The 25,340-nt window shown below is 42.8% G+C and overlaps 1 protein-coding gene across 4 annotated transcripts in view; it reads left to right on the top strand.

The window, feature by feature from the left end:
- TMCC3 (transmembrane and coiled-coil domain family 3) overlaps positions 1–25,340 on the top strand; it is a 310,576-nt gene that overhangs the window by 174,941 nt on the left and 110,295 nt on the right. Inside the window, exon 2 of one of the 4 annotated variants that reach the window (XM_017946121.3) lies at positions 4,877–4,975. The exons of 2 other annotated variants lie outside the window; for them this stretch is intronic. In XM_017946121.3, coding sequence (XP_017801610.1) covers positions 4,877–4,975 — 99 coding nt within the window. Of the gene's footprint in view, positions 1–3,303; positions 4,976–25,340 lie in introns of those variants that run through there. One more of the 4 variants, XR_002515785.2, reaches the window with a different exon arrangement.

Here is a 25,340-nt window from a genome sequence, read left to right as displayed (position 1 = left end):
CGACTATACTTTTTCTTTTCTTTTTTTTTTTTTTGGAGACGGAGTCTCGCTCTGTTGCCCAGGCTGGAGTGCAGTGGCATGATCTCGGCTCGCTGCAAGCTCCGCCTCCCAGGTCCAAGCGATTCTGCTGCTTCAGCCTCTTGAGTAGCTGGGATTACAGGCGTGTGCCACCATGCCTGGCCAATTTTTGTATTTTTAGTAGAGATGGGGTTTCACCATGTTGGCCAGGCTGGTCTCGACCTCCTGACCTCAGATGATCCACCCGTCTCGGCCTCCAAAGTGCTGGGATTACAGGTGTGAGTGAGCCATGGCGCCCGGCCTCGGCCTGTGCTCTTGACCATTGTGTCTTCCTTCCTGTCAAGAGAGTTAGTCCAACCATGAGAGACTCTAATTCTACTCTTGGCTTTTCTTTGCCACTTCAATATCCAAACCATGAGTTTCAGAGATTCATTTATATTGTTTGTTTTATGTGCTGTGGTAGATTAAAAGTGGTCATGAATTATTTGCAACTCCTTTCATTGAGATGTGGGATCTTATTATCCTCCCCTTGACTTTGGGCTGGTCTTAACAATTTGCTTAACTGGTAGAATGCAGTGGAGATGACACTGCTTGACTTACGAGTTAGACTGGAAGAAGATTTGTAGCGTCTGCCTTGGTTTCTTTGAATACTGACTCTTAGAATCCAGTTGCCAGGCTGTGAGAAGCCCATAGAGAGGTCCACATGGAAAGGAAATGTGGACACTGGCTGACAGCCCAGCTTAGCTCCCAGCCCACAGCCAGCAGCAACTTGCCAACCATGTGAGAGAGCCATCTTGGAAGTGGATCCTCCAGCCTCAATTGAATGACCCCAGTTAATGCCCCATAGAGCAGAGATGAGCTGTTCCCGCTGAGCACTGCTCGAATTGCAGATTTCATGAGAAAAGTAAATGACTAGTATTGTCTTAGGCCACCAATTTTTGGGATGGCATATTATATAGCAGTACCTGGAACACCAGCCAATTTTGCTTAACTAACATACATTAGAATCATATGTAAGATCAAAAAATGTTTTTGCTTTCTTTAATTTTAGTGCTATCATAGAAAGTTTCTCCTAGCAAAAATTAACTTTTAATTCAAGCCATTCCTGGAAATCACTCCAGGAATTATTTTCGCATGCTACAAATGTTATTTTCTCTATCCTCACTAAAGCAAATACCAAAGACCACCTATAGTAGTACACATTTGCTGACCAAATTGAAACTTTCTAGGGAAAAAACACATTTGCTAGTAGAATATCAACAAAGTGACATCAAAATAATTGTAGGAAGTAAGCCAATGTAAAATCAGTTTCTCTGTGAATCTGTGAGTTGCTAGAAATTAGGTATGAAAACTATGCAGTCTAAAGTTAATTCTTCACATTGCTAAATGAGCAGAAGACTACCATCTCACATTTCTGGTTGGGGCTCCCCACTTACCCAAGACATTTGCTTGGCAAATATTATCCCAACCAAACTGCACAGTCACCCAGGGTATGTTCCACCACACTGGACCAGCCAAGTTGGACAGTGACTGATTACCAGGGTCATGTGTTTACTGCAAAGGGAAGTCATAAGGTTATAGCTCCCATTTCTTCTGAGCCCTTTGCAGTATGTACTCTCTGTGCTGTTTCCCAAGCAAGATAAGTGAGGTAGGGAAGACATGCTTTTGAATGCATGGCTGGTCATGAAATGCTTGTAAGAAACTTGATAGGGATATGGGTGATATTGACATATGTATTAGAAAGTTGATTATTCTATGAAAACCTAAAGAATGATGGGCACTACTCTAGTCTGAATGTTTGTGTGCCTCCACCCCCGGTCAATTCATATATTGAAACTTAATCCCCAGTGCAATGGTATTAGGAGGTGGGACCTTTGGGAGGTGATTAGGTCAAGAGGGTAGAGCCCTCATAAGTGGGATTAGGCTGGGTGGAGCTTGTTTGCCCCTTCCACCACATGAGGATGCAACAAGAAGGCTCTATCTATGAGGAAGCAGGTCCTACCAGACAACTGAGTCTGCCAATGCTTTGATCTTGAACTTCCCAGCCTCCAGAACTGTAAGAAATAAATTTCTGTCGTGTAGAAGCCACCCAATCCATGGGCATTCTTTTATAGCAACCTGATCGGAGTATGACAGCCACAGTAAATAGTTAAGTGAAAAAAAAAAAAGCAGATTGACAAATGGGAGGTGTTATATTACACAATTTGTTTGACGTAAAGATGGATGAATAAGAGATGGTGAGTTAGGGCTGGGCACAGTGGCTTACACCTGTAATCCCAGCACTTTGCAAGGCCAAGACGCATGGATCACCTGAGGTCAGAAGTTCGAGACCAGCCTGGACAACATTATGAAACCCCCTCTGCACTAAAAATATAAAAAAGTTAGCCAAGTGTGGTGGTGCACACCTGTAATCCCAGCTACTTGGGAGGCTGAGGCAGGAGAATTGCTTGAACCTGGGAGGCAGAGGTTGCAGTGGGCTGAGATCACGTCACTGCACTCCAATCTAGGCAACAGAGTGAGACTCTGTCTCAAAAAGAAAGAAAAGAGATGATGAGTTAGAAAGAGAAGTGTTTTTTAGCAAGGCCAAATAATCTATTCTTTTAGATCAGGGAGGGGTGCTACTCAACCCTGCAGCTCTGACTTGAAAGTAGCCACAGATTATATATAAAGGGATGGACGTGGCCATGTGCTACCAAAACTTTATGGACATTGAACATTGAATTTTGTATAATTTTCACATATCACATAATATTATTCCTGTCTTCAGTCATTTAAAAGTATAAAAACAATCCTAAGCTCACAGGCTATATAAAAATAGGTGCAGACTGGCTTTGGCCACAGGCCGTAGTCTGCTGACGCCTGTTGTCATTTGGGTTGGGGATAAGTTGGTGGTTTGCTTTCACTCTCTGCTGTCTCAACTTTTGTGTTTTGGGAACTTTTTAGAACAAGTATTACTTTTTTTTGAGATGAGATCTTGGTCTGTTGCCCAGGCTGGAGTGCAGTGGTGTGACTGTAGGTCACTTCATCCTCAAACTCCTGGGTTCAAGTGATCCTCCCACCTTAGCCTCCCAAGTGGCTGGGACTTACAGGCATGCACCACCACACCTGGCCAAGTTTTTACATTTTTATCTTTAATAGATATGATGTTTCCCTATGTTGCTCAAGCTGGTCTTGAACTCCTGGACTCAAGTTATCCTCCTGCCTCTGCATCACAAAGTCTTGAGATTATAGATGTGAGTCATAGCACCTGGCCTATGACTCTTAAAATTAAAAAAAAAAAAAAAAAGATATTTCCATGTTAGAGCAAAGGAAGATGAGAAAGTCTCTGTGTGGGCCCCTGTTAGGTTTCAGTGAGAAAAGGACAAGTGATAGCACCTTAGGGCTCTTGTTCGAATAATTCAAGATCTCATTTATTCCCACTGACCCACCCAGAATTGGGTTGAAAGTCCCATTTGTTCTCTCTAAAGAGATTTATGAACTTAAGTTGTAAACAGTTTAAGGTAAATAGTATTACTAATTATAAATTATTTTCATCTGCTTGTTAAAGCAGGCCTATTAGAATATCAGCCTGAGAAGAGGGTGAGCTTAGATTAAGATAACTTAAAAGCAGCAACACCATATTCTTTTTTAAACACTGTTACCCATACTAATTCAGACTTCCCTCTCTTCTTATTTTACCCATAACTGACTATGCTTTTATGGTACCTACCTTAGGCTAGTTTGCACTAAGTCTGTTTATGTTCTTTTTGTCTATCTTCATTCTCTGTAAATTCCCTGAAGGCATGGGTCTTTATATAATACCTTTTATTCATTCACTTATTCAGCAAGTATTTACTGAGTGCTTTCTACATATCAGGCGTTGTTCTGGGACCTAGGGATACTGGTGTGAACAAAGAAAATTTTGATCTATGGAGCACACAGTCTTGGTTGAATCTGACTTTGTCCTGTTCATCTGCATTAATGTTTTTCCTCAAGGATAAATTAGCTTTACCTCACAGGTCAACTGGGATTGATTATTATTGGGTGCTTAGGTAGTGCTGTGGTTTGAATGTGTCCCCCAAAAGTTTATGTGTTGGGCACTTAATTGCCACTGTAACAGTATTAAGAGGTGAGGCCTTTAAGAGCTTATTAGGCCATGAGGGATCTACCCTCCTGACTGTTAATGCTGCTATTGTAGGAATGGGTTCCTGATAAAAGGATGCATTTGTCCTCCTTTTTCTGTTTCCTTTGTGCTTGCTTCCTTGCCACATGATACCTAGGTGATGACCCTGGCCAGTTGCTGTTGCCATAGTCTTGGACTTTCCAGCCTCCAGAACCATGAGCCAAATAAACTTCTGATCTTTATAAATTACCCAGTCTGTGATATTCTGTTACTGCAGCAGAAAAAGGACTAAGACAGGTAGTGTGTTAGGAGGCATTCTGAGAGTCAACTCGAAAGAGGACCGTTGTCCGTCACTCATCTGGGAGAAGAGTATTACAGCACATGGGTCACATATATGTCATCCCTTATATAGACTGTGAATTGTGGCACATGGGAGGCAACTGAGGGGCAGGGTGATGTGGTGATGGTGAAATAGATAAAGATTTGCTGTCAGGATTCAGATTAATTTCCCTTCTGCCTCTTCTTTGTGACATCACCAGTGGAGCCTTAGTTTCCTTTTTAAAATGGGCAAAATAATACCTACTTTAGAAGATTATTATAAGACTTTTAAAATCATTACTGTTGTCATCACCATCATTATTAATAGCTAATATTTATTGAACATGTGATGTCTTGTGTTAGCCACTTTAGAGGTATTATCTCATTTAATTATCTCAATGCTACAAAATAGATCCTACTATTATTCTCATTTTACAGATGAAAAACTGGGACAAAGAGAGGTTACAGTCGAAACAAGATTACACAGCATGTGATCACATGATGTGTGTGAAAGTCCTGTACTGCACGTGGCACATAGTAAGTGCTCAGTATGTGGCCCTTTGCCTCCTTCTTCCTCTTCCCACCCTCCCCTTGCTATATAGCAGCAGTGCTGGGGAGAACACCAACTCTTCTTAGGTGGTTTATGAGTCAGTAGGGAAAAGCTCATTCATTCCTTTTTCCTCCTCCAGACCTCCTAAGACTAGACATGTCATTCATGATATTTCCAATGGAGCCCTTCTTTTCATTTATTATGATGGCTTCAGCCCCGGGCTTTGACAAGACTACAGTATCACCTAGAGCCCAAATAGGAAACAGATGATATACCCAAATTAGATCATCTGAAAAGCATTAATGAAGTAACTTCTTACAAAGGTAGAGAGAAAATGCAGATCATTGCAGAGCTCCTTCAGGTTAGTCACAGAAGGGCTAACACCAGCCCAAGACCTGAGGAGGGAAGGAAGTACTTACCCAAACCTGGGGGCGAAAAGGCTCTGTGGAGGGGGCTTCCTGACCCCAAGCTGTGCCCTTCCGTTAGAGGATGGAGCCAGCCCACAGTGAGCCACAGAGAAGGGAACAAGGGAAATAAGTACCCCAGCCTCCCTCTTCTCTCTCCTTTCCCCTGCTGCTGCTCCTCAGGGGCGAGCCCAGCTGGAAGCCATGTCCATGGATGCAGCCATGTACAATGGACTCCCAGAGAAGGTGGGGTGGATCTCGAGGGGCAGGTGGAAGGGATCAGCACCGCTGCCACCCTGGGCATGCCCAGGAAATGGTGGGGCAGATCGCAAATTCAGTTTTGCACACTTCTTCGCATTCATGCAGATTCTGACATTCTCCTTGGCTCCAGCTGTTTAACGGATGGCTAGATCTTCCAGGTAATCGGTTACAAATTACTTTTTGTAAGTGTGCATTTGGAAAGAGTCTGGCAATGGATTAGTTGGAGGACAAAGAATTGAAACTGGTTCTTCTACATAGCCTTTGAGACTGATTGACTGTATCAGTAGCCATATCTCTTAAAAAACCTCAGTTCACTTATTTATAAAATGAACACAGTAATACATGCTTCTCAGGGACATGAAAGGTCTCAACTAGGTTAAGTCTAAAGCTTTTATAGGCCTTATTATAATTTTTAATAGATTTTTAAACAATTTTTGAGACTTCTCATTGAGATGAGAAGTCTTAATGTGCGAGTAACATAGACCCTCTTAAATTAGATTTGAGATACAGATGCCTGTATCTTTCTTTAGATTGTTGACTCTGTGGCATATTATAGATAGTCACATCTTAGAGGTTCATCTTGGAGGTGAATAACTTGACTTGAAATGTCATATGGATTTTTCTTTGACATTTTTGCACTTTAGATCAACAGTCCCCCACCTTTTTGGCACCAGGGACCAGTTTTATGGAAGATAATTTTTCAGACAGTGGGCAGGTTGGGGGGAAGGGATAGTTTGGGGATGAGTAAAGTATATTACATTTATTGTGCATTTTATTTCTATTATTATTACATTATAATATATAATGAAATAATTATACAACTCACCATAATGTAGAATCAGTGGGAGCCCTGACTTTGTTTTCATGCAACTAGACAGTCCCATCTCGGGGGGACGGAAGACAGTGACAGATCCTCCAGCATTACATTCTTGTAAAGAGCGCCCAACCTAGATCCCTCGCGTGCACAGTTCATAATAGGTTTCGTGCTCGTATGAGAATCTAATGCTGCCTCTGATCTGACGGGAGGCGGAGCTAAGGTGGTAATGTGAGTGATGGGCAGCAGCTGTAAATACAGATGAAGCTTCACTTGCTCGCTCACTTGCTCGCTCGCCTGCCGCTCACCTCCTGCTATGTAGCCCAGCTCCCAACATCAGCCCATGGCCCCGGGGTGGGGGACCCTTGTTTTGGATGGTCTCAGACATGCTAACCAGGATAATTGGGACCCTCTTTACCTAGGATCAACCACTTAAATCAACTGACTAAACTTCCTCCCTTATTATTGTAGTCTGTGTACTACAGCTAAAATCTAGAATAAATTACTGATATAAAAGTTGAACATGTAAAGACTGTCATGTCATATATCTACCAAGTACCTTAAGGTTTAGGCAGTATGTTGGTAATTATGTGAAATAACTGAAACTCTCACACATTATTGGTGGTGGGAATTTAAGTTGGTTCAGCCATTTTGAAAAACCAGCAATTTCCACTGAAGCTAAACGTATACTCACCCCATGTATAGCAGTTCCACTACTAGGTATACAACCAAGAGAAATGTGTACATGTGTCTTCTAAAAGACATGCACAATAGTGTCCATATCAGCCTTATTCCTGACAGCCCCAAACTAATTAATAATCCAAGTGGGTATCAACAGAGGAATGGATACAATAAAATGTGGTGCTTCCTATACAGTGAAATACTTCATAGCAATACAAATAATGAACTAATTAAAATATAATAAACTAATGGAACATTCAGGAACATGGATGAATTTCGAAGCTATCATGTTGGGTGAAATAAGCTAGACACTAAAAGAGTACTTTAAAAAAAAAAAAGAGTACTTTTATGAAGTTCAGGAAGAGGTAAAACTTAATGGTTATGGAAGGAAGTTAAAAAAAAAAAAAAGATTACCCCTTATGCCAGGGTGGGGCTGGGAAGTACTGATTTGGAAGAGTCATAATGAAACATTCTGGGTGTTGGAAATATTCTGTATTTTGATACAAGTGGTGTTACAGAGGCATACCTATGTAAAAATTCATCAGACTGTATACTTTAGCTTGTGTACTTTACCTACTTTGCTTCTTATATACTATAATGAAAATGGTTTTGAAAAAAAATTATTGAGTGTTACAGCCAAATCCTGGCAAATGTGGCAATGATGATACCAGGAAACATAGTGAAAAGTTGACCTTAACTATAACATGATCTTTCTGGAGAGTTTGGCAATGTGTATTAAAGACCTTAGGCACATGCACATAACAGTATTCTATGGAAATCATTAAGATCATGTGTAGAAGCTTCGTCATAGGGATGTTCATTTCAATGTCCTTTGTAATATTGAGCATTAGGAAATAACCCGATGTTCAATTTAGAGAATTGGTAATAAATTCTGGAGTAATATGCAGCTACTTAAGAAGTGTAGTGGAGGAAGGGGCTGTGTTTACTTTCATGTGTGTTTCTATGGAGAAAACAAAGTAGATAGGACAAAGACTTCAGAAAATGGTTAGTTGGCTCAAAAATGGCTGGCTCTAATCATGATAAAGACATTTGAAATATGTGTATTGAATGAAATTGATAGATAGTAGATGTCTGATGATCACACTATTTACATCCCTGGAAGAAAAATGCTATAGGTCTCACATTCCTTCCTTGGAAAATCTGTTTCTTCTCGTATTCTTTCACTTAGCCTTAGATTTGTCTGGGGTCTGTGTATCTGATTCAGACCCAGCAAATAAAATCTTATCTGTGGTCTTGAAAGTGTATTTTTCCTTTTTAGCATTGCTGGTTGTATTAGTCCGTTTTCACACTGCTGATAAAGACATACTCAAGATTGGGTAATTTATAATGGACTCACAGTTCCACATGGTTGTGGAGGCCTCACAACCACGGTGGGGGGTGAAATGCACATCTTACATCGCAGCAGACGAGAGAATGAGAACAAAGCCAAAGGGGTTTCCTCTTATCAAACCATCAGATCTCGTGAGACTTACTCACTACCATGAGAACAGTATGGGGGGAACCACCCCTATGATGCAGTGATCTCCCACCAGGGCCCTCCCACAACATGTGGGAATTACGGAAACTACAATTAAAGATGAGATTTGGGTGGGGACACTGCCAAACCATATCATAAAGAAACTCCAGGCCTCTAAGAGAGGCTGTTGATGTAAGTATAGGGACTGCAGTTTCTCACACCTGTAATTCCAGCACTTTGGGAGGCCTAGGTGGGTGGATGACGCGCGCTTAGGAGTTCAAGACTAGCCTGGGCAACATGGCGAAACCCTGTCCCTAATAAAAATACAAAAATTACCTGGGTGTGGTGGCGTGTGCCTGTAGTCCCAGCTACTTGGGAGACTGAGGCAGGAGAATCACTTGAACTCAGGAGGAGGAGGAGGCTGCAGTGACCCAAGATCACACCACTGCACTCCAGCCTGGGCAACAGAGCAAGACTCAGTATCTCATATATATATATATATATATATGTGTGTGTGTGTGTGTGTGTGTGTATATTTATATATATATATAGAGAGAGAGAGAGAGAGCACACGTGACACTGAGTGCTAAACAGTAAAGCCATTCAGAGGAAAGCTGCTAGATAAAATGGAAGCCTGAAAACATTCCCACAGTAAAATCCTACCCTGTGTTTCGTTACCATTAAACATCCTTTCAGAGTTATCTCTAAGAAGCCCACTTGGAGACATCTAGACTTTCTAAAATTTAATAACGTCTCAGATGGAAATAACATTACCTGCTAATTAATTGTCATGGAGTAACATTATTCAAATTGGTAACTGTAACTCCCAAAGATTACATTAAGTTTGATCAGTGGGCACAGCTATTCTCTGAGAAATAAATTCGAAAATTTATTTCTGTCTCTTCTTCTTTTGACCAAAGGAAAAATTAAGTCAGTGACCTTGGTAGGTTTCTTATTTTGAACAATGTGTATGAGATTTTGTGCTGTCATTTCTAAAAGCTTTTTAATTCAGATTAGCCAAAAATCTCTGGAAGAGGGTAATTTTTTCATTGGAAAATTCGAGTGTCATGTTATTTTCAAGGTTACCTTATATTGAGCTGGGGTTTTTTTTTTTTTTTTTTGAGACGGAGTCTCGCTCTGTCGCCCAGGCTGGAGTGCAGTGGCCGGATCTCAGCTCACTGCAAGCTCCACCTCCCGGGTTTACGACATTCTCCTGCCTCAGCCTCCCGAGTAGCTGGGACTACAGGCGCCCGCCACCTCGCCCGGCTAAGTTTTCGTATTTTTTAGTAGAGACGGGGTTTCACCGTGTCAGCTTTGTTTTTTTTTTTAATGTCTGAGAGCTTCAGTTTCTAAATCTGTAACATGGAAATAATAATGCTACAACATCTTAATGGTAGTAGAAGAATTACATAGTGTCTGGCATGCGGCAAGTGCTGAATTATTGTAACTCTGTATGTTTGCATACATAATAACTCCAGGCGTTTAGCGTTATATATACAAGTTGTCGGTTTCTCACCTCCTACTTACCACCATGTTTGGCACATAGTAGGCATCAGTTTTTTGCCTGAAGTCCCCATTATGTGGGATCTAAAAATCCAATCAATTGAACTCATAGACATAGAGAGTAACAGGATGGTTACCAGAGGCTGGGAAGGGTAGTGAGGGTTGGCGGGGAGGTTGGGATTGTTAATGGATACAAAAAAAAAAAAAAATAGAAGGAATAAGACCTACTATTTGATAGCACAATAGGGTGACTATAGTCAATAATAGCTTAACTGTATATTTTTAAAATATCTTAAAGCATATCATTGGATTTTTTGTAATTAAAGAATAAATGCATGAGGGGATGGATGCCCCATTCTGCATGATGTGCTTGTCTCACATTGCATGCCTGCATCAAAGCATCTCATGCACCCCATAAATATATACACCTACTGTGTACCCAGAAAAAAAAACATTTAAAATTTAAAAATAAATTTTAAAAAATGAAGTTCCTTGCTTTGGTTTATCTTATATGGAAAAAAAAAAATTGTGACTAGTATTTTTTTCTCTAGACCCCACCATCCTGGTGTTTCAGTAGAATGACAAATATTTTCTAGTAAAATTATACATGACAATAGCAATTTAATCCCTTTCAAAACTCTCCATTTTATTGGGATTCTTGTGGTACCCTATCCTACCTGATTCATTCATTTATTCATTCCACAAATATTTACAGAACGCCAATCTGAGCTGTGCTGGGGACATCATGAACAAAACAAGAAAAGTCCCCTGCCCTCACTCATGCTGGGGGTACCCCGACGGCATCCCTTTTTTTGCTGTTCCACCAAGCATTTGTCAACCCTAGTTTCCCCATTGCTTATGAGCTAGTCCTGGAGGCCAGCCACTTGCTTCCATGAGCTAGTCCTGGAGGCCAGCCACTTGCTTCCATGAGCACAGCTGTTCCCTGAGCAGAGGGCCTCCTGGCCTTCCAAGCATTGAGGCCCTCCACCTCCAGACCCTTGCTAGACTTACAGACAGGTCAGTGGTTGTGCAGCCGATGCAGAACGGGAACCCTCTCTCCGTGAACTGCATTAAAATAAACTGATTATTGCACAAAATCTTGGCAGAAAGATTTGAAAAATGTCCCATGAACAAATACCAAGTCATCTGAGGCTTGTCCACATGATTTACCAGCATTTTTCACATGACAAAGATGTGAAGGAAAACTAGGGAAATGTGTCAGCCACTATTGGCGTGAACCACAGATATTTACAGGGGAGGGTGAGGGACTCTAGTTCAGAGTCTCGTCAGATTCTTAAAACAGCAAGGATTATGCAAAGATAAAAAGCAAAAGTAAACGCTAAAACTGTGAATGAAGCAAGAACACAAAGAGGGGAAATCCTTCTATGGAAACAAGCTTTCCTTCAGAGGAGAAAAACAAGACTCTGCTAAAAAAAAATCTGTCAGCCTGGAGTAATAAATGGAGGCTGGTGTATGCACCGTGCCTCCTTAGTCCACGTTTCTTTGCTAAAACACGATGTGTTTAAATGGAAATGAACGTTTGGCAGCTGGAGGATTGACGTAGCTGACGCCGGCTCCATTGTGGAGTGGGAGCACAAACAACACATGTGAAGATGGTTTTGGGAGTGAGGCAGAGGGCAAGGGGATGCAGGAAAGTGACGAAAAAGCAAGTGAATTCTATGAAGTCTGGTGTGAGGGCAGAGGCAGCTTGATTTGGGAACTGATTCCTCTTCTGTTACTCATCCGTTCATCAAACTAGTATTTCTTGAGCATCTGCTATGTGTCGTACATGGTGCAGGGCTGTGGGAATGCAGTGGAGGCTGTAGCAGGGGAAGAAGCTAACATCCCTCGAGGCCCCACCGTTTGCCAGACAGTGCTCCAGGCTTTGCACTGAAATCCTCTGCAACCCTGAGAACTGCATCCCAGGGCTCCGAGGTGGTAGAAGCTGGCCTTAGAGCGAGGTCTTTCTGACTTCAGAGCTCACTGCCTCCCTGTTGTTTTGAAATCTTTATCCTGTGGTGATTTGCTTTTATGTTTACTTTCAACCAAGGTTAAACCTTTATTCCTGGTGTGGAATGCCACTTCTCCTTTGATCTTTGGAATCTGCTTTGGGCCACAGTGTCTTCCTGATCCAGAGAACCATATTCTCAGGCAATATGACTGATTCTCCCTTCTCTTTCTAGCTCCTGTTTTTTCCCCTTAGCCTCTGTATGGGTTTCACATTCAAGCTCTGAATCATCCTTTCTGTTGCCAAATACTCATGCTGAAACCCCCTGCAAGATCTTCTCTGCTCTCTCTCCAAGATAGACACAAATGCTTCCTCTCTCCAAACCAAACTTAGTAGAAACCAAAATGAAAGAGAGGAAAGAGACTCAGTGCATTGCTGAAGGCACTCCAGGTCCTTCGCTTTTCTCATTCGACAGATTTTATTTGAAAGACAAAAAGACACGTACACCGTAGACCATGGTAAAATGAGGTCCATGGGTTTGATTCAGAGAACTCTAAGCAGAGGCTGTAGAAGAATCATAAACGAACATGACTGTGCAAACTTTAAGATGATCTACATTATGGCCGTCTTTTACTGAGCAGCTACTATGTAGCAGGCACTCCAGTGCTAACTAGGGAATAAGTTTGGCAGCAAACACAACAGACAAAAAATTTTTTTGCTGTCATGGGGCTTATATTCAAATGGGGGAAACAGTCAATAAACCTAACAAGTAAGGTTGGTATGGCAGGTTAGAAAGCGTTAAGTGCTAGGAAGAAAAATAAAGTGGGGGAGAGAGATAGGGAATATGAGGGAGTGTGGTTGTAATTTTGCATAGGGAGGCCAAAGAAAGCCTCTCTGAAAAGATGGCATTTGAGTAAAGATGTGAAGTGAGGGAATGAACATTCAGATACCCAGAGAGCCTTTCAGGAAACAGCAGATACGAAGGCCTTGAGCAAGGAGGCCTGGGGTGTGTTCTAGGAACAGGGAACACAGGCTGTGGAGTAGTAAGTAGATGGGCTCTGACTATATAGGGTTTTGTAGGATTGTGACTTCTCTCTAAATGAGATGAGAGCCATTAGGGGCTTTCAGACAGGAATGACCGGATTTGACTTATTTTTGACAGAGGTTAATGGGGTCAAGAGAGGGGTATTTAAGAGTGGGGGAAATACCAGCATGGTTGTATGCCATTGGAAGTGATCCATGGAGAGGGAAAATATGACAATGCAGGGAAGAGGGCAGAATTGCTGGTGCAGGGCCCCTAAGTAGGGAAGGGGGCTCGGACTGCGGAAGATGAGGAAAGGGGTTGGCCTCAGGGTCACAGACAGTTCATCCATGGCAGCAGGAGGGAGGCAGAGTATATATGGGCACAGGAGCAGGTGGGAATAGATGTAGTAGAGGGAATGTGTGGAAATTCTCTCCTGATTGCTTCAACTATTTTTCAGAGAGTAGAAAACAAGATCATAAGCCAAGAGTGAACATGGAGGAGGAGGAGGTGTCGGAAGTTTGAGGAAAGAGGAGTATGAATTCACCATCTAGCCGCGTGGCAGAGTAAATCGACCAGGGAATGTGGTAGGATTGCCAATTGGCAGTCCTAGTTTCTGGTCGTGAATTTAAAATGCCTGTAATCCCAGCAACTGGGAGGCTAAAGGAGGAGGATCGTTTGAGCCCAGGAGTTTGAAACCAGCCTGGGCAACATACCAAGACTCTGTCTCTAAAAAAAGTTTTAAAAACAAATCATGATGAGATTGGTCTTGTTGGTTTTGAAGGCTGCGAATATATGTGTGTTGGAGGGGAGTGGGGAAGGGAAGGATAGTGTTGTGGTGATGAGTTGGGGGTGGCAGTACTTGCCAGGATCTCTTAGAACTTTGTTACTTCCCAGTTACAAGTATATACAATGAATACTTAGAAGAAAAGTAACACAAAAAAGGCATCAAAGTTCTCAGAATAGTTCTATCAAGACGGTGGAATTATGGACAGTGTTTCATCTCCTTTACACTGTTTTCCCTTGAACTCCATGCAAGATCCTCACCAATGAACTCAGTTTAAAAATTCTACCACCTCTTGCTTGTAATTTATTTATTTATTTTGTGTTTAGAGACGTAGTCTTGCTATATTGCCCAGGTTGGCGTGCAGTACTTTTTTACAAGATTCAAATTACTTTGTCTAGAATTAATAAGGAAAAAACACACATTAAAAACAACGATGACCACAAATAATATCCCTGCTGACGATGTTTCCCTGGGTGTTCTTAATGTGTTTTCACAGGATATCCCAGATAAAACAAATGCCTTTCTGTCCTTGAATATGGTTAAGTACAATGCATCCTGCCACAGACTGTATTATATTTTTTTGGCCAGATCCAACCTCTCAGGTTCTTCCAGGAAATGTGTTTCTAAAAATTTCCACAGCCGGTATAGAGAGTCCTTATGTGCCCAGATACACAGATTTGTAATTAGTAATAGCTAAAGGGTTGTTTTTCATGTTTTTGAGAAGTTACCTGAAGCCTCAAGGGCTATTCGAAGTCAAATTATTCTATATTTCCAGTTTGATTATCAAATCTCTTTCTTTTTATTAGATGAAGAGTGCAGTTACGCTCCTAACCAGGATCCTTCCTTATCCCCAGTAGCACTACATGGTAATTAAAACTCCTGCTCCTACAAACTAAGACTATTTCATAAATGTTTGTCGAAACTTGCCAATTTATTATTTACCTAACCCAATAAATACCACAGAATATTTTGGAAATTTCCTATTATATCCTGCTTTAGGGCAAGTATATTGATTTTTCTCCAGGTTGTGAGTATAACACTATTTTATCTAAAGAGACAGATGCACTGAATTTAACATAAATATAGGGACTATCATCATCACAGTGTATTTCCTCAATGAATGAAAACAGAATTGAATGAATGTTTGACTAGTACCACAAAGACCCTCTTAACCTCCAGGCATTTCAAGAGACTGACCTGAGTGTTGAGTATGAAATCCTGCAGAAAAAGTAAGAACTGCTTGAAACTAACAACATAGAAAACTGAACTGAATTCTTGAATGTGTCTAAAAGTGAGTACCTCTGTGAGCTCGGGCAGTTTGCTTAACCTCACTGGCCTTCAGTTTTATTGGCAGTTTAGTTACCCTCACTGGCCCTCAGTTTTGTCATCTGAAATATTAGATAATTTGAGGAAAACTAGAGTTGTTTCTCTTTTGTTTTTGAGACGGAGTTTTGCTCTTGTTGCCCAGGCTGGAGTGCAATGGCACTATCTCAGCTCACCGCAACCTCTGCCTCCCGGGTTCAAGAGATTCTACTGCTTCAGCCTCCTAAGTAGCTGGGATTACAGGCATGCACCACCACCCCTGGCTAATTTTGTATTTTTAGTAGACACGGGGTTTCACCATGTTGGTCAGGCTGGTCTAGAACTCCCAACCTTGTGATCCACCCACCTTGGCCTCCCAAAGTACTGGGATTAATGCTGTGAGCCACTGTGCCTGGCCAAGTTATTGAGAGTATAAAGGGACTATAGGGATTTTCTAATGTCTCTTTAAAGAAAGCAGGAGTGCTAACTCTTAGTTTGTTTCCTTTTCCGTTATACTCTGCTGAACTTTCATTACTTCCAAATCAAAAAGTTGATAATTCCAACTTTAAAAGTAGTTGTGGTGGCTCATGGCTGTAATTCCAGCACTTTGGAAGGCCGAGGCAGGTGGATCACGAGGTCAGGAGTTCAAGGCCAGCCTGGTCAATATGGTGAAACCCTGTCTCTACTAAAAATACAAAAATTAGCCTGGCGTGGTGGTATGCGCCTGTAATCCCAACTACTCGAGAGGCTGAGGCAGGAAAACCGCTTGAACCCGGGAGGCAGAGGTTGCAGTGAGCTGAGATTGCACCATTGCACTCCAGCCTGGGCGACAGAGCAAGACTCGGTCTTAAAAAAAAAAAGAAGTAGTTTCAAAATTGTGAGACCGGGCACAGTGGCTCATACCTGTAATCCCAGCAGTTTGGGAGGCCAAGATGGGAGGATCCCCTAAGCCCAGGAGTTCGAGACCAGCCTGGGCAACACGGCAAAATCCCATCTTTCCAAAAAAAAAAAAAGGCCGGGCATGGTGGCTCACACCTGTAATCCCAGGAGTTTGGGAGGCCGAGGCGGGCGGATCACGAGGTCAGGAGATTGAGAGCATCCTGGCCAACACGGTGAAACCCCATCTCTACTAAAAATACAAAAAATTAGCCTGGCGTGGTGGCAGGCGCCTGTAGTCCCAGCTACTCGGGGGGCTGAGGCAGGAGAATGGCATGAACCCAGGGGGAGGAGCTTGCCGTGAGTCGAGATCGCGCCACAGCACTCCAGTCTGGGCAACAAAGCGAGACTCCGTCAAAAAAAAAAAAAAAAAAAAAGGCATGGTGGTGTGTGCTTGTAGTCCCAGTTATTCAGGAGGCTGAGGTAGGAGGATCACCTGAGCCCAGGAGGTCGAGGCTGCAGGGACCCACTGCACTCTAGCTTGGAAAACAGAATGAGACCCTGTCTCAAAAACAAAACAAAACAAAATCATAGTGACTTTGGAAGCAGAATCACACATGCCTGTCCACATTCCACATCCCAGGCCTACTGAGCCATCTCTGAGGGTCTTTAGATCAACATTCCAACAGTTGTGTTGATGGTTGCACAACTCTGTGAATATGCTAAAAGCCACTGCATTGTATATTTGAAATAGGTGAACTGGATGGTAAGTGAATTATATCTCAATAAAGCTAGGTCAGAATTCTTCCGTGGAAGGTGATAATGTTACCAGAAAGGGGTCTCAATCCAGACCCCCAAGAGGGGGTTCTTGGACCTTGTGCAAGAAAGAATTTGGGGTAAGTCCATAGAGAGAAACCAAGTTTATTGGAAAGAAAAGGAATAAAAGAATGGCTACTCCATAGGCAGGGCAGTGGCATGGGCTGCTCCACTGAGTATATATGTATAGTTATTTCTTGATTATATGCTAAACAAGGGGTAGATTATTCATGAATTTTCTAGGAAAGGGGTGAGCAATTTCAGGAACTGAGGATTCCTCCCCCATCTTAGGCCATATAGAGTAATTTGCTGACATTGCCGTGGCATCTGTAAACTGTCATGGCACTGGTAGGAGTGTCTTTAGCATGCTGATGCATTATAATTAGTGTATAATGAATGACGAGGACAACCAGAGGTCACTTTCTTTGCCATCTTGGTTTTGGTGGATTTTGGCCGGCTTCTTTACCACAACCTCTTATCAGCAGGGTCTTTGTGACCTGTAAATTGTGCCGACCTCCTATCTCATCCTGTGACTTAGAATTCCTAACCTCCTGGGAATGCAGCCCAGCAGGTCTCAGCCTCATTTTACCCAGCCCCTATTCAAGATGGAGTCGCTTCGGTTCAAACGCCTCTGACCATCGAAACCAACCCAAGTCAAGTCAAGTGAGAAAAGAAAGTTTTCACAGCCCGTGTCACTGAAAAGTTCACACTAGATATCCAGGCGTGACTGGACCTAGGTCTTAAGCATTAGCATTAAATCCCACACTGTCTCCACCTCTCAGCCCTCGTTCCTCTGCAATAGCTTCACTCTCAGGAAGGCTTTCTCTGCAGGTGGCCCCTGGCAGTTCTCCGCTTAAATTCTTCCCCGTTTATCAACTCCAGCAGAAGCATCTCATTCAGCAAAAGTCCTGGAACGAAGTGTCATGGAGAGCTTGGGCCACATGACCACCCTATACTAATAAACGCTCACGTAGCACTATGTGCCAATCCTATTCTTGTAACATCCCATTGATGGGGTTCAGGACACACTACCCCAATATATGGCACTTGGGCATACTGCCTATTTTAATCTGAAGGAATATGAGAAAACGCAGACACAGGAAGATCTCTCTCACCTTCCCTTCACCCCTCCCTCCTGAAGCACATCGTAAAATCTAGGACAGATTTTCTGAGCTTCCCTTGAAGAGGGTCATGAAACACTCATGTGAGAGATGCCTTCCCTATATTCAAATGGAAGGAGCATCCTTATCTCTGAAAGTGATGGGACACAGAGACGAATACAAACAGGCCTTGCTACGTTCCTCCAGGTCACTGCACTCACCTTACACCCTTTGCCCTGTCATATTTCTCCACCACCATCCTCTTCATCAACCTACTATGAAAAACACTCAGGTTTCATTGCTTCTCTGTGGTTTCCTTTCTTTATGAAGGCTGCTGTGTCATGTAAAACGTATTAAATAAATTTGTGTGCTTCTCTCATATTAATTTGGCTTTTATTACAGGAGCCCTAGCCAATGCACCTCAGATGGATAGAAGAAAATATATTTTCCCCCTACAGCACTTTATAGATGAAAAACTTAAAACTTGAGGCCCACAGAAGTTAAGTAACTTGCCCAGGTTCACACAGTAGTAAGTGTTGGAGCTGGGATTTGAAACTCAGGAAGTCTCTGCCTCTAGAGTCTGTGGTTTTATTGGTCTTAAATGCTATGCTGGAGCCAAGGGAAAGAAATGTTCAGACTGGCCAGTGCTGGAGCAGATTCTATATTTACAACCTCATTCTCTCCTGACATCCTGTATTCTAGACCCTTGAGGGATGGATGTATATCATATCAGATGTTAGTGAATTTTAGAAAGCAGGTTTGTGAGCACCTTCTGCTTCAGAGACTGGGGCTGTTTCTGCATCATATTCATCATTGCCAATATCAGCCTGACTGTAGCCATTTGAAAAGAAACCTCAGAGTTCGTAATAAAGCAAGACTCAGGCTTCCTGGCTCCAGAATCAGGACCACGTCAAGATCCTGGCCTCTCTTAAAGAAAATTATTACCAGTACACAGCCTTGGGAAGAAACAGTAAAATAACTTGTGCTTCATCAGCAATAAGAAGTAAAACGAGACTGGCCGGGCGTGGTGGCTCACGCCTGTAATCCCAGTACTTTGGGAGGCCAAGGTGGGCAGATCATGAGGTCAGGAGATCGAGACCATCTGGCTAACATGGTGAAACCCGTCTCTATTAAAAATCAGCCGGGCATGGTGGCAGACGCCTGTAGTCCCAGCTACTCGGAAGGCTGAAACAGGAGAATGGTGTGAAGCCGGAAGGCGGAGCTTGCAGTGAGCTGAGATTGCGCCACTGCACTCCAGCCTGAGTGACAGAGTGAGACTCTGTCTAAAAAAAAAAAAAAAAAAAAAAGTAAAACGAGACTTTAGAAATTACCAGAATAAGTGGTAACTAATAGTCAAACTCATTATTATGGAATCCAAGGATTAGGCTTCAAGGAACATTATTTTCAAAAAGGACAGACCCACATTTGGAGAATTAAAAGTTTTTCCATCTTTTTCTGATACAGGAAATAAATTTACATGCATAAATGTTTCTTTTTTCTTTCTTTCTTTTTTTTTTTTTTTTTTTTTTTTTGAGATGGAGTCTCACTTTGCCACCCAGGCTGGAGTGCAATAGCACAGCTTCGGCTCACTGCTACCTCTGCCTCCTGGGTTCAAGCGATTCTTAAGCCTTATCCTCCTGAGTAGCTAGGACTGCAGGCATGTGCTACCATGGCCAGCTAATTTTTGTGTTTTTAGTAGAGACAAGATTTCACCACTTTGGCCAGGCTGGTCTTGAACTCCTGGCCTCAAACATTCTTCCTGCCTTGACCTCCCAAAGTGCTGGGATTATAGGTGTGAGCCACTGTGCCTGGCCTACACAGAAAAATATTTCTAAGGTGTCAGTTACTGACCCTGTTTTTGAGAATTGGTTCACAGGACCACTGGTATCAGAAATCACCTGGGATGTTCTTTATTAAGTCATAATCCCAGTTGGGCTTACGCCGGTGGTCCCAGCTACTCAAGAGGGACGGCCAGAGGGTTGCTTGAGCCCAGGAGTTCAAGGTTGCAGTCAGCTATGATCAGGCCACGGCACACCAGTCTGGGCAGCAGAGTAAGACCCTGTCTCTAAAAAGTAAATAAAATTAAATCATAATCATAAATAGACACAAGAATCTGTATTTGTTAAACACCCTAAGTGACTCTTCTGTCCACCAAAGTTTGAGAATCATCACCGTAAGTGGCTGGGGCAAAATAGGATAGAAGAAGTAAGACCATTGGGGTCTGTATTAGTTCATTCTTGCACTGCTATAAAGAAATACCTGAAACTGGGTAATTTATCAAGAAAAGAGGTTTAGTTGGCTCGCGGTTCTGCAGGCTGTACAGGAAGCATAGCGGCATCTGCTTTTGGGGAGGCCTTAGGGAGCTTTCATTCCTGGCGAAAGGCAAAGCAGGAGCAGGCGTTGTACGTGGTAGGCGCAGGAGTGAGAGAGGGGGCAGTGCTCCACACTTTTAAACAACCAGCTCTAGTAATAACTCACTGTCTATCACGAGAACAGCACCAGGGGGATGCTGCTAAATCATTTACAAGAAACGGCCCCCATGATCCGATCACTTCCCACCAGGCCCCTCTTGCAACACCAGGGATGGCATGAGATTTGGGCAGGGACACAAATCCACACCATATCAGGGTCTTAAAATGAACCAAAGGTAATGGCTGTAGGAAGGAATTTCTACTAAGTAGGGAAAGGGGGCAACTTATTTTTCTCAAAGGCTACCATATTTTGAACAGCTTTAATTGTTAGGTGGTACCCCTGATGTTTATATCTTTTTTTTTTTTTTTTTTTAAAGACAGGGTCTCACTCTGTCACCCAGGTTGGAGTGCTGTGGTGCAGACATGGCTCACTGCAGCCTTGACATCCGGGATTCAAGGCATCCTCCCACTTCAGCCTCTCAAGTAGCTGGGATCACAGGCATGCGCCACCACACCCCGCTGTTTATATTTTGTAGAGACAGAGTCTCACCATGTTGTGTAGGCTATATGTATTAGTCTGTTTTCACGCTGCTGATAAAGACATACCTGAGACTGGGCAATTTAGAAAAGAAAGAGGTTTAATTGGACTTACAGTTCTGCATGGCTGGGGAGGCCTCACAATCATAGCGGAAGGCAAGGAGAAGCAAGTCACATCTTACATGGATAGCGGCAGGAAGAAAGAGCTTGTGCAGGAAAACTCCCCCTGTAATAACCATCAAATCTTGTGAGATTTACTATCACAAGCTTTACAGGCATTAGGAAAGACCCACTTACAACAGTTCAGTTACCTCCCACACAAGGTCCACTCTGACACACAGAAAAATTCAAGTTGAAGTTGGAATTTGGGGACACAGCCAAACCCTATCACTATATATTTCCTTCCTTCCTTCCTTCCTTCCTTCCTTCCTTCCTTCCTTCCTTCCTTCCTTCCTTCCTTCCTTCCTTCCCTCCTTCTTTCCTTTTTTTTTTTTTTCCTTTTTTTTTCGGAGTTTCGCTCTTATTGCCCAGGCTGGAGTGCAGTGGCACAATCTCAGCTCACTACAACCTCTGCCTCTCGGGTTCAAGTGATTCTTCTGTCTCAGCCTCCCAAGTAGCTGGGAATGCAGCCTGCTGATGTAAATTTGATTTTTGTATTTTTAGTAGAGACGGGGTTCACCATGTTGGTCAGGCTGATCTTGAACTCCTGACCTCAGGCAATCCACCCACCTTGGCCTCCCAAAGTGCTGGGATTATAGGCATGAACCACCGTGCCTGGCATATCTTCTCATTCTTTGTGTTCAGAATTGTTGATCTCTATATTCATTGCTAGCTCTGTAGAGCAGAAAAGAGCACGAACCAGTGAATTTTATTTAAGAATTTTTCAGGTGGAAAATGTACTCTCATGAGCTATAAACTGACTAACCAACAACAATAATTAGCATTAGTGAGAAAAGCAATTGTTAAATAATAAGAGCTAACCATTTTTGAGTAGACTATAGTAAGCACTTTACATGCATTATCTCACTCTGTCCTCGTCACCTTATGAATGAATGGATGGTGATATTATCTCTATTTAATCAGACGAGGACACTGAAGTACAGACGTTAACTATTGTGTCGTAGATCACAAATATTGGGGCAAAGTTGGACTCATTCAGACCGAGTCTGTTTAACACTAGAGCCCATTTGCTTTTAACCTTTGAGCCATGCTCTCTTGTCCTCTCAACAAGAATTTATTATTCTCCGGGAGACTGAAAACAGAGTCGGAAGAATCATTGACTGCAACAAGTGAGCATTTATTATATAGTGGAAAAGAGAGCTACCCTGGCCCTGGCTCCGGGACTCACCATTCTAAGAGATCTAGCTGATGTGCACAGAGGCAGACTTTTATGTCTCAGGTACCTGTTACCCAAATTAGGACAAAATGGTGCCCATATCCTGTGCGGCCCCTCAGTGCTTCCAGAGCGTTCCAAGAGTCAGATTTCTCCTGCTTCCTGGGTCTTGGATCCTTGACTTTGTGAGGCCATTTTAGTTGCTGCTCTTGACCCATCCTAAAGGTCAGAGCTGGGTTACAGATAGAATAGTTAGCAAGCCTGGAAGAATCAACCGTAGCAACCTCTCTAAGTGCACTTTTGCTCCAATTCCAGCGATCACTCTAGGCCAAGCCATGAGTTCATGTGATGGGATATCTGAAGATATATGACCTCAGAAATTCACAGAGCAGATGGGACCCTTGCACAAATCATTACAGTATAAGGCAACGTGTAGTAAAGTGTGGGAGCTCTGGTGTCCAACTGCCTGACCCAAGTCCAGTGTTGCCACTGCCCTTTTAGAGATAGCACTTAACCTTTCTCAATCACGGCTTTCTCAGCTGTAACAAGGAATAGTAGTAATAGCACATGCACATGGAGCGTATCATGAGGATTCAATGAAATAAAATGTATCAAGTGCTTCTTAGGATTCCCATCCCATAGTGTATGTTCAATAAGTAGCTCTTATTATTGGCTCTTATTATTGCTGTAAACAAAATATTATTTGCGGCAAGAAGGAGATACTTCTTTGAGATCTTCTTTGAGGAGGAGCATTTGATCTGGGCCCAGATGAGACGAATTTCTGTGAGAGAGGAGGGATTATTCTATGCAGCAGTGGAACCATAACCTGCAAAAACACACAGGGAGAGGCAAGGCACGTGCAGGGTGTGGTGAGTGAGGCAGAATGGCTGTAGGGCAGAGGGTGTGGGAGTGTAGGCGGGAAGGAGGGAAAGACTGGTCAGAGGGCGTTTGTGGAAGGTCTCAGAGAATGGTGAGCATCATGTTAATCTCCTAGTCCATGCCTCAGGTTTGAGAACTGAATACCCACTAAATTAAGAATTGCACTTTTTTTTTTCTTGCATTTATAATACTTATAATCCTAGCCAGGGTTGACTCGGAGGCAATAATAATTCCTTGGCAGTTTTAGGAGGCTACATGAATTACGCACTCCTGGTTACGTGGACTCTCAACTTTTTGTAAACCGTGAGTGTATTACCAAAGGTGTATGGTCCCTTGTGCAGCCACCCCCACAGCCCCCATCCCACTCCACCCAACCCCTGCCCTGCTGGCCAGCTACAACCTAGCTACAACCACAAGAGCCAAAGCAGCCCAGAAGACAGTGCTGATCGGGGTGTCCCTGTCATTGGACAGCCCTAGACTCCAGGCCTGGGGTGGGGGCAGGAGGGAGGGTAAGAAGAGGAAGGAAAGCCAATCTCTTTTAGCTGTTATCTGCTTGGATGTAGGATTGATTCACTCCTACTTCGAGGTTCAGAGTCCAGAATGTTCCATAACTGAAACGCTTGATGCATTTGGTCTCTTTGGCACTTAATTCACCACCCCCAACCCCATTTTAGTATTTGTAATAGTGATCCGTGAAGGGCAGGACTTGAATGTTTTAAAACTAAAAGAGGATAAAAAGTAAAGTCCTAATAATGGTTCTCTTCTGTCTTTGTCCCTCTAATTAGAGAAGGCCATATCTATCCGTGTCTCCGTAGGAAATGGACGGTTAGGGAATTGGTACCGTGCTGGAGTTGTGTGTAATCTTGCCCTGCCTGAGGCAGGCCTGATGTTGGAAGTATATAAGGGAATCTGAAAGCTTGGCTGCTCTAATAATTAGACTGGCTGTACTGGTTTTTTTGCTTATTAAATCACAGGCCAGCAACACCTCTGTGGCAAGACTCATATACCGAATTGGTACACTGTGAGATCCAGAGCAAACTGAAAGTATGTCACACTGAGCATTTTCACAGACCAGTCATGGCCACAAGTTTAGGCCTGGCTTAACCTGATTCACTGGAAATCAACTTCAATAGCACCAGCTGTAATGAAAAGTAAATATGCAGGTGTTTGTTGTTATATATTTGGCATTGTTAAGCTATCACTGAATTTTTTAAAACTCTTGAATCAGTTGGTGAATGTACATGTATCCAAACAGCTTGCTTCCAGACTGTGTACAATATCTTCTTCTTTTTTTTGAGACAGAGTCTCCCCTGTTGCCCAGGCTGGAGTGCAGTGGTGCCATCATGGCTCACTACAGCCTCAACCTCCCAGGCTCAGGTGATCCTCCCACCTCAGCCTCCCGAGCAGCTGGGACTACAGGCGCACACCACCAAGCCTGGCTAGTTTTTGTATATTTTGTAGAGATGGGGTTTCACCATGTTGCCTAGGCTGGTATTGAACTCCTGGGCTCAGGCGATCTGCCTCGGCCCCGCAAAGTGCTGGGATTACAGGTGTGAGCCATTGTACCTAGCCCATAAGTATCTTTTAATGCTTACCTTCAATTATGATATTGAAGATATTGGAAATACCTTGCATTTGTATAAAGCATTTTTATTGGTTGTTTCAGTTATTTGAAATCATGCATCCTCTGTCAATCTTCTGGCTGATTCAATTGTTTGATTCTGCCCAGAACCAAGTGAAATATAATAAATATTAGCCCCTTGATCCATGGAGGATGCTGACCCTGAGTTGAGTGACTTATGCAGGATGATAAAGCTAGATAGTGGCTGGCCAGAAGGAGCAGCCCACTAGGTCATCTGCTTGTGGGTTCAGTGTTGGGGTTTCTCCACTACATTGTGACAGAATAGTCTGGCTTGACTGGTTTTTCTAAAGCACTGATTTTTCGCTTCCCAAGAAAACCAGAGTAGATCCTCTTTTTGTTTGTTTTGTTGACCCAGTTATACACCTTCTCTTCTATAGATTTTCCCATCTTCTAAGATGTGAGAAGCACATTTTATGCATAGCCAATGATTTTTTAAACCAAACTCATAAGCAAAATCTGAATTTCTTTGGAGCAGGAAGCAGAGAAAACAAATACCTTTTCTGTGCTGATTGCTCACATAGACATGCTAACGCACACTCTGCAAAGGGGTTGGGTTTTAG

The sequence above is a fragment of the Papio anubis genome, chromosome 9 (genome assembly GCF_008728515.1).
Source record: "Papio anubis isolate 15944 chromosome 9, Panubis1.0, whole genome shotgun sequence".
Lineage (NCBI taxonomy): Eukaryota > Metazoa > Chordata > Mammalia > Primates > Cercopithecidae > Papio > Papio anubis.
This window is presented reverse-complemented; position numbering and strand designations above follow the sequence as displayed.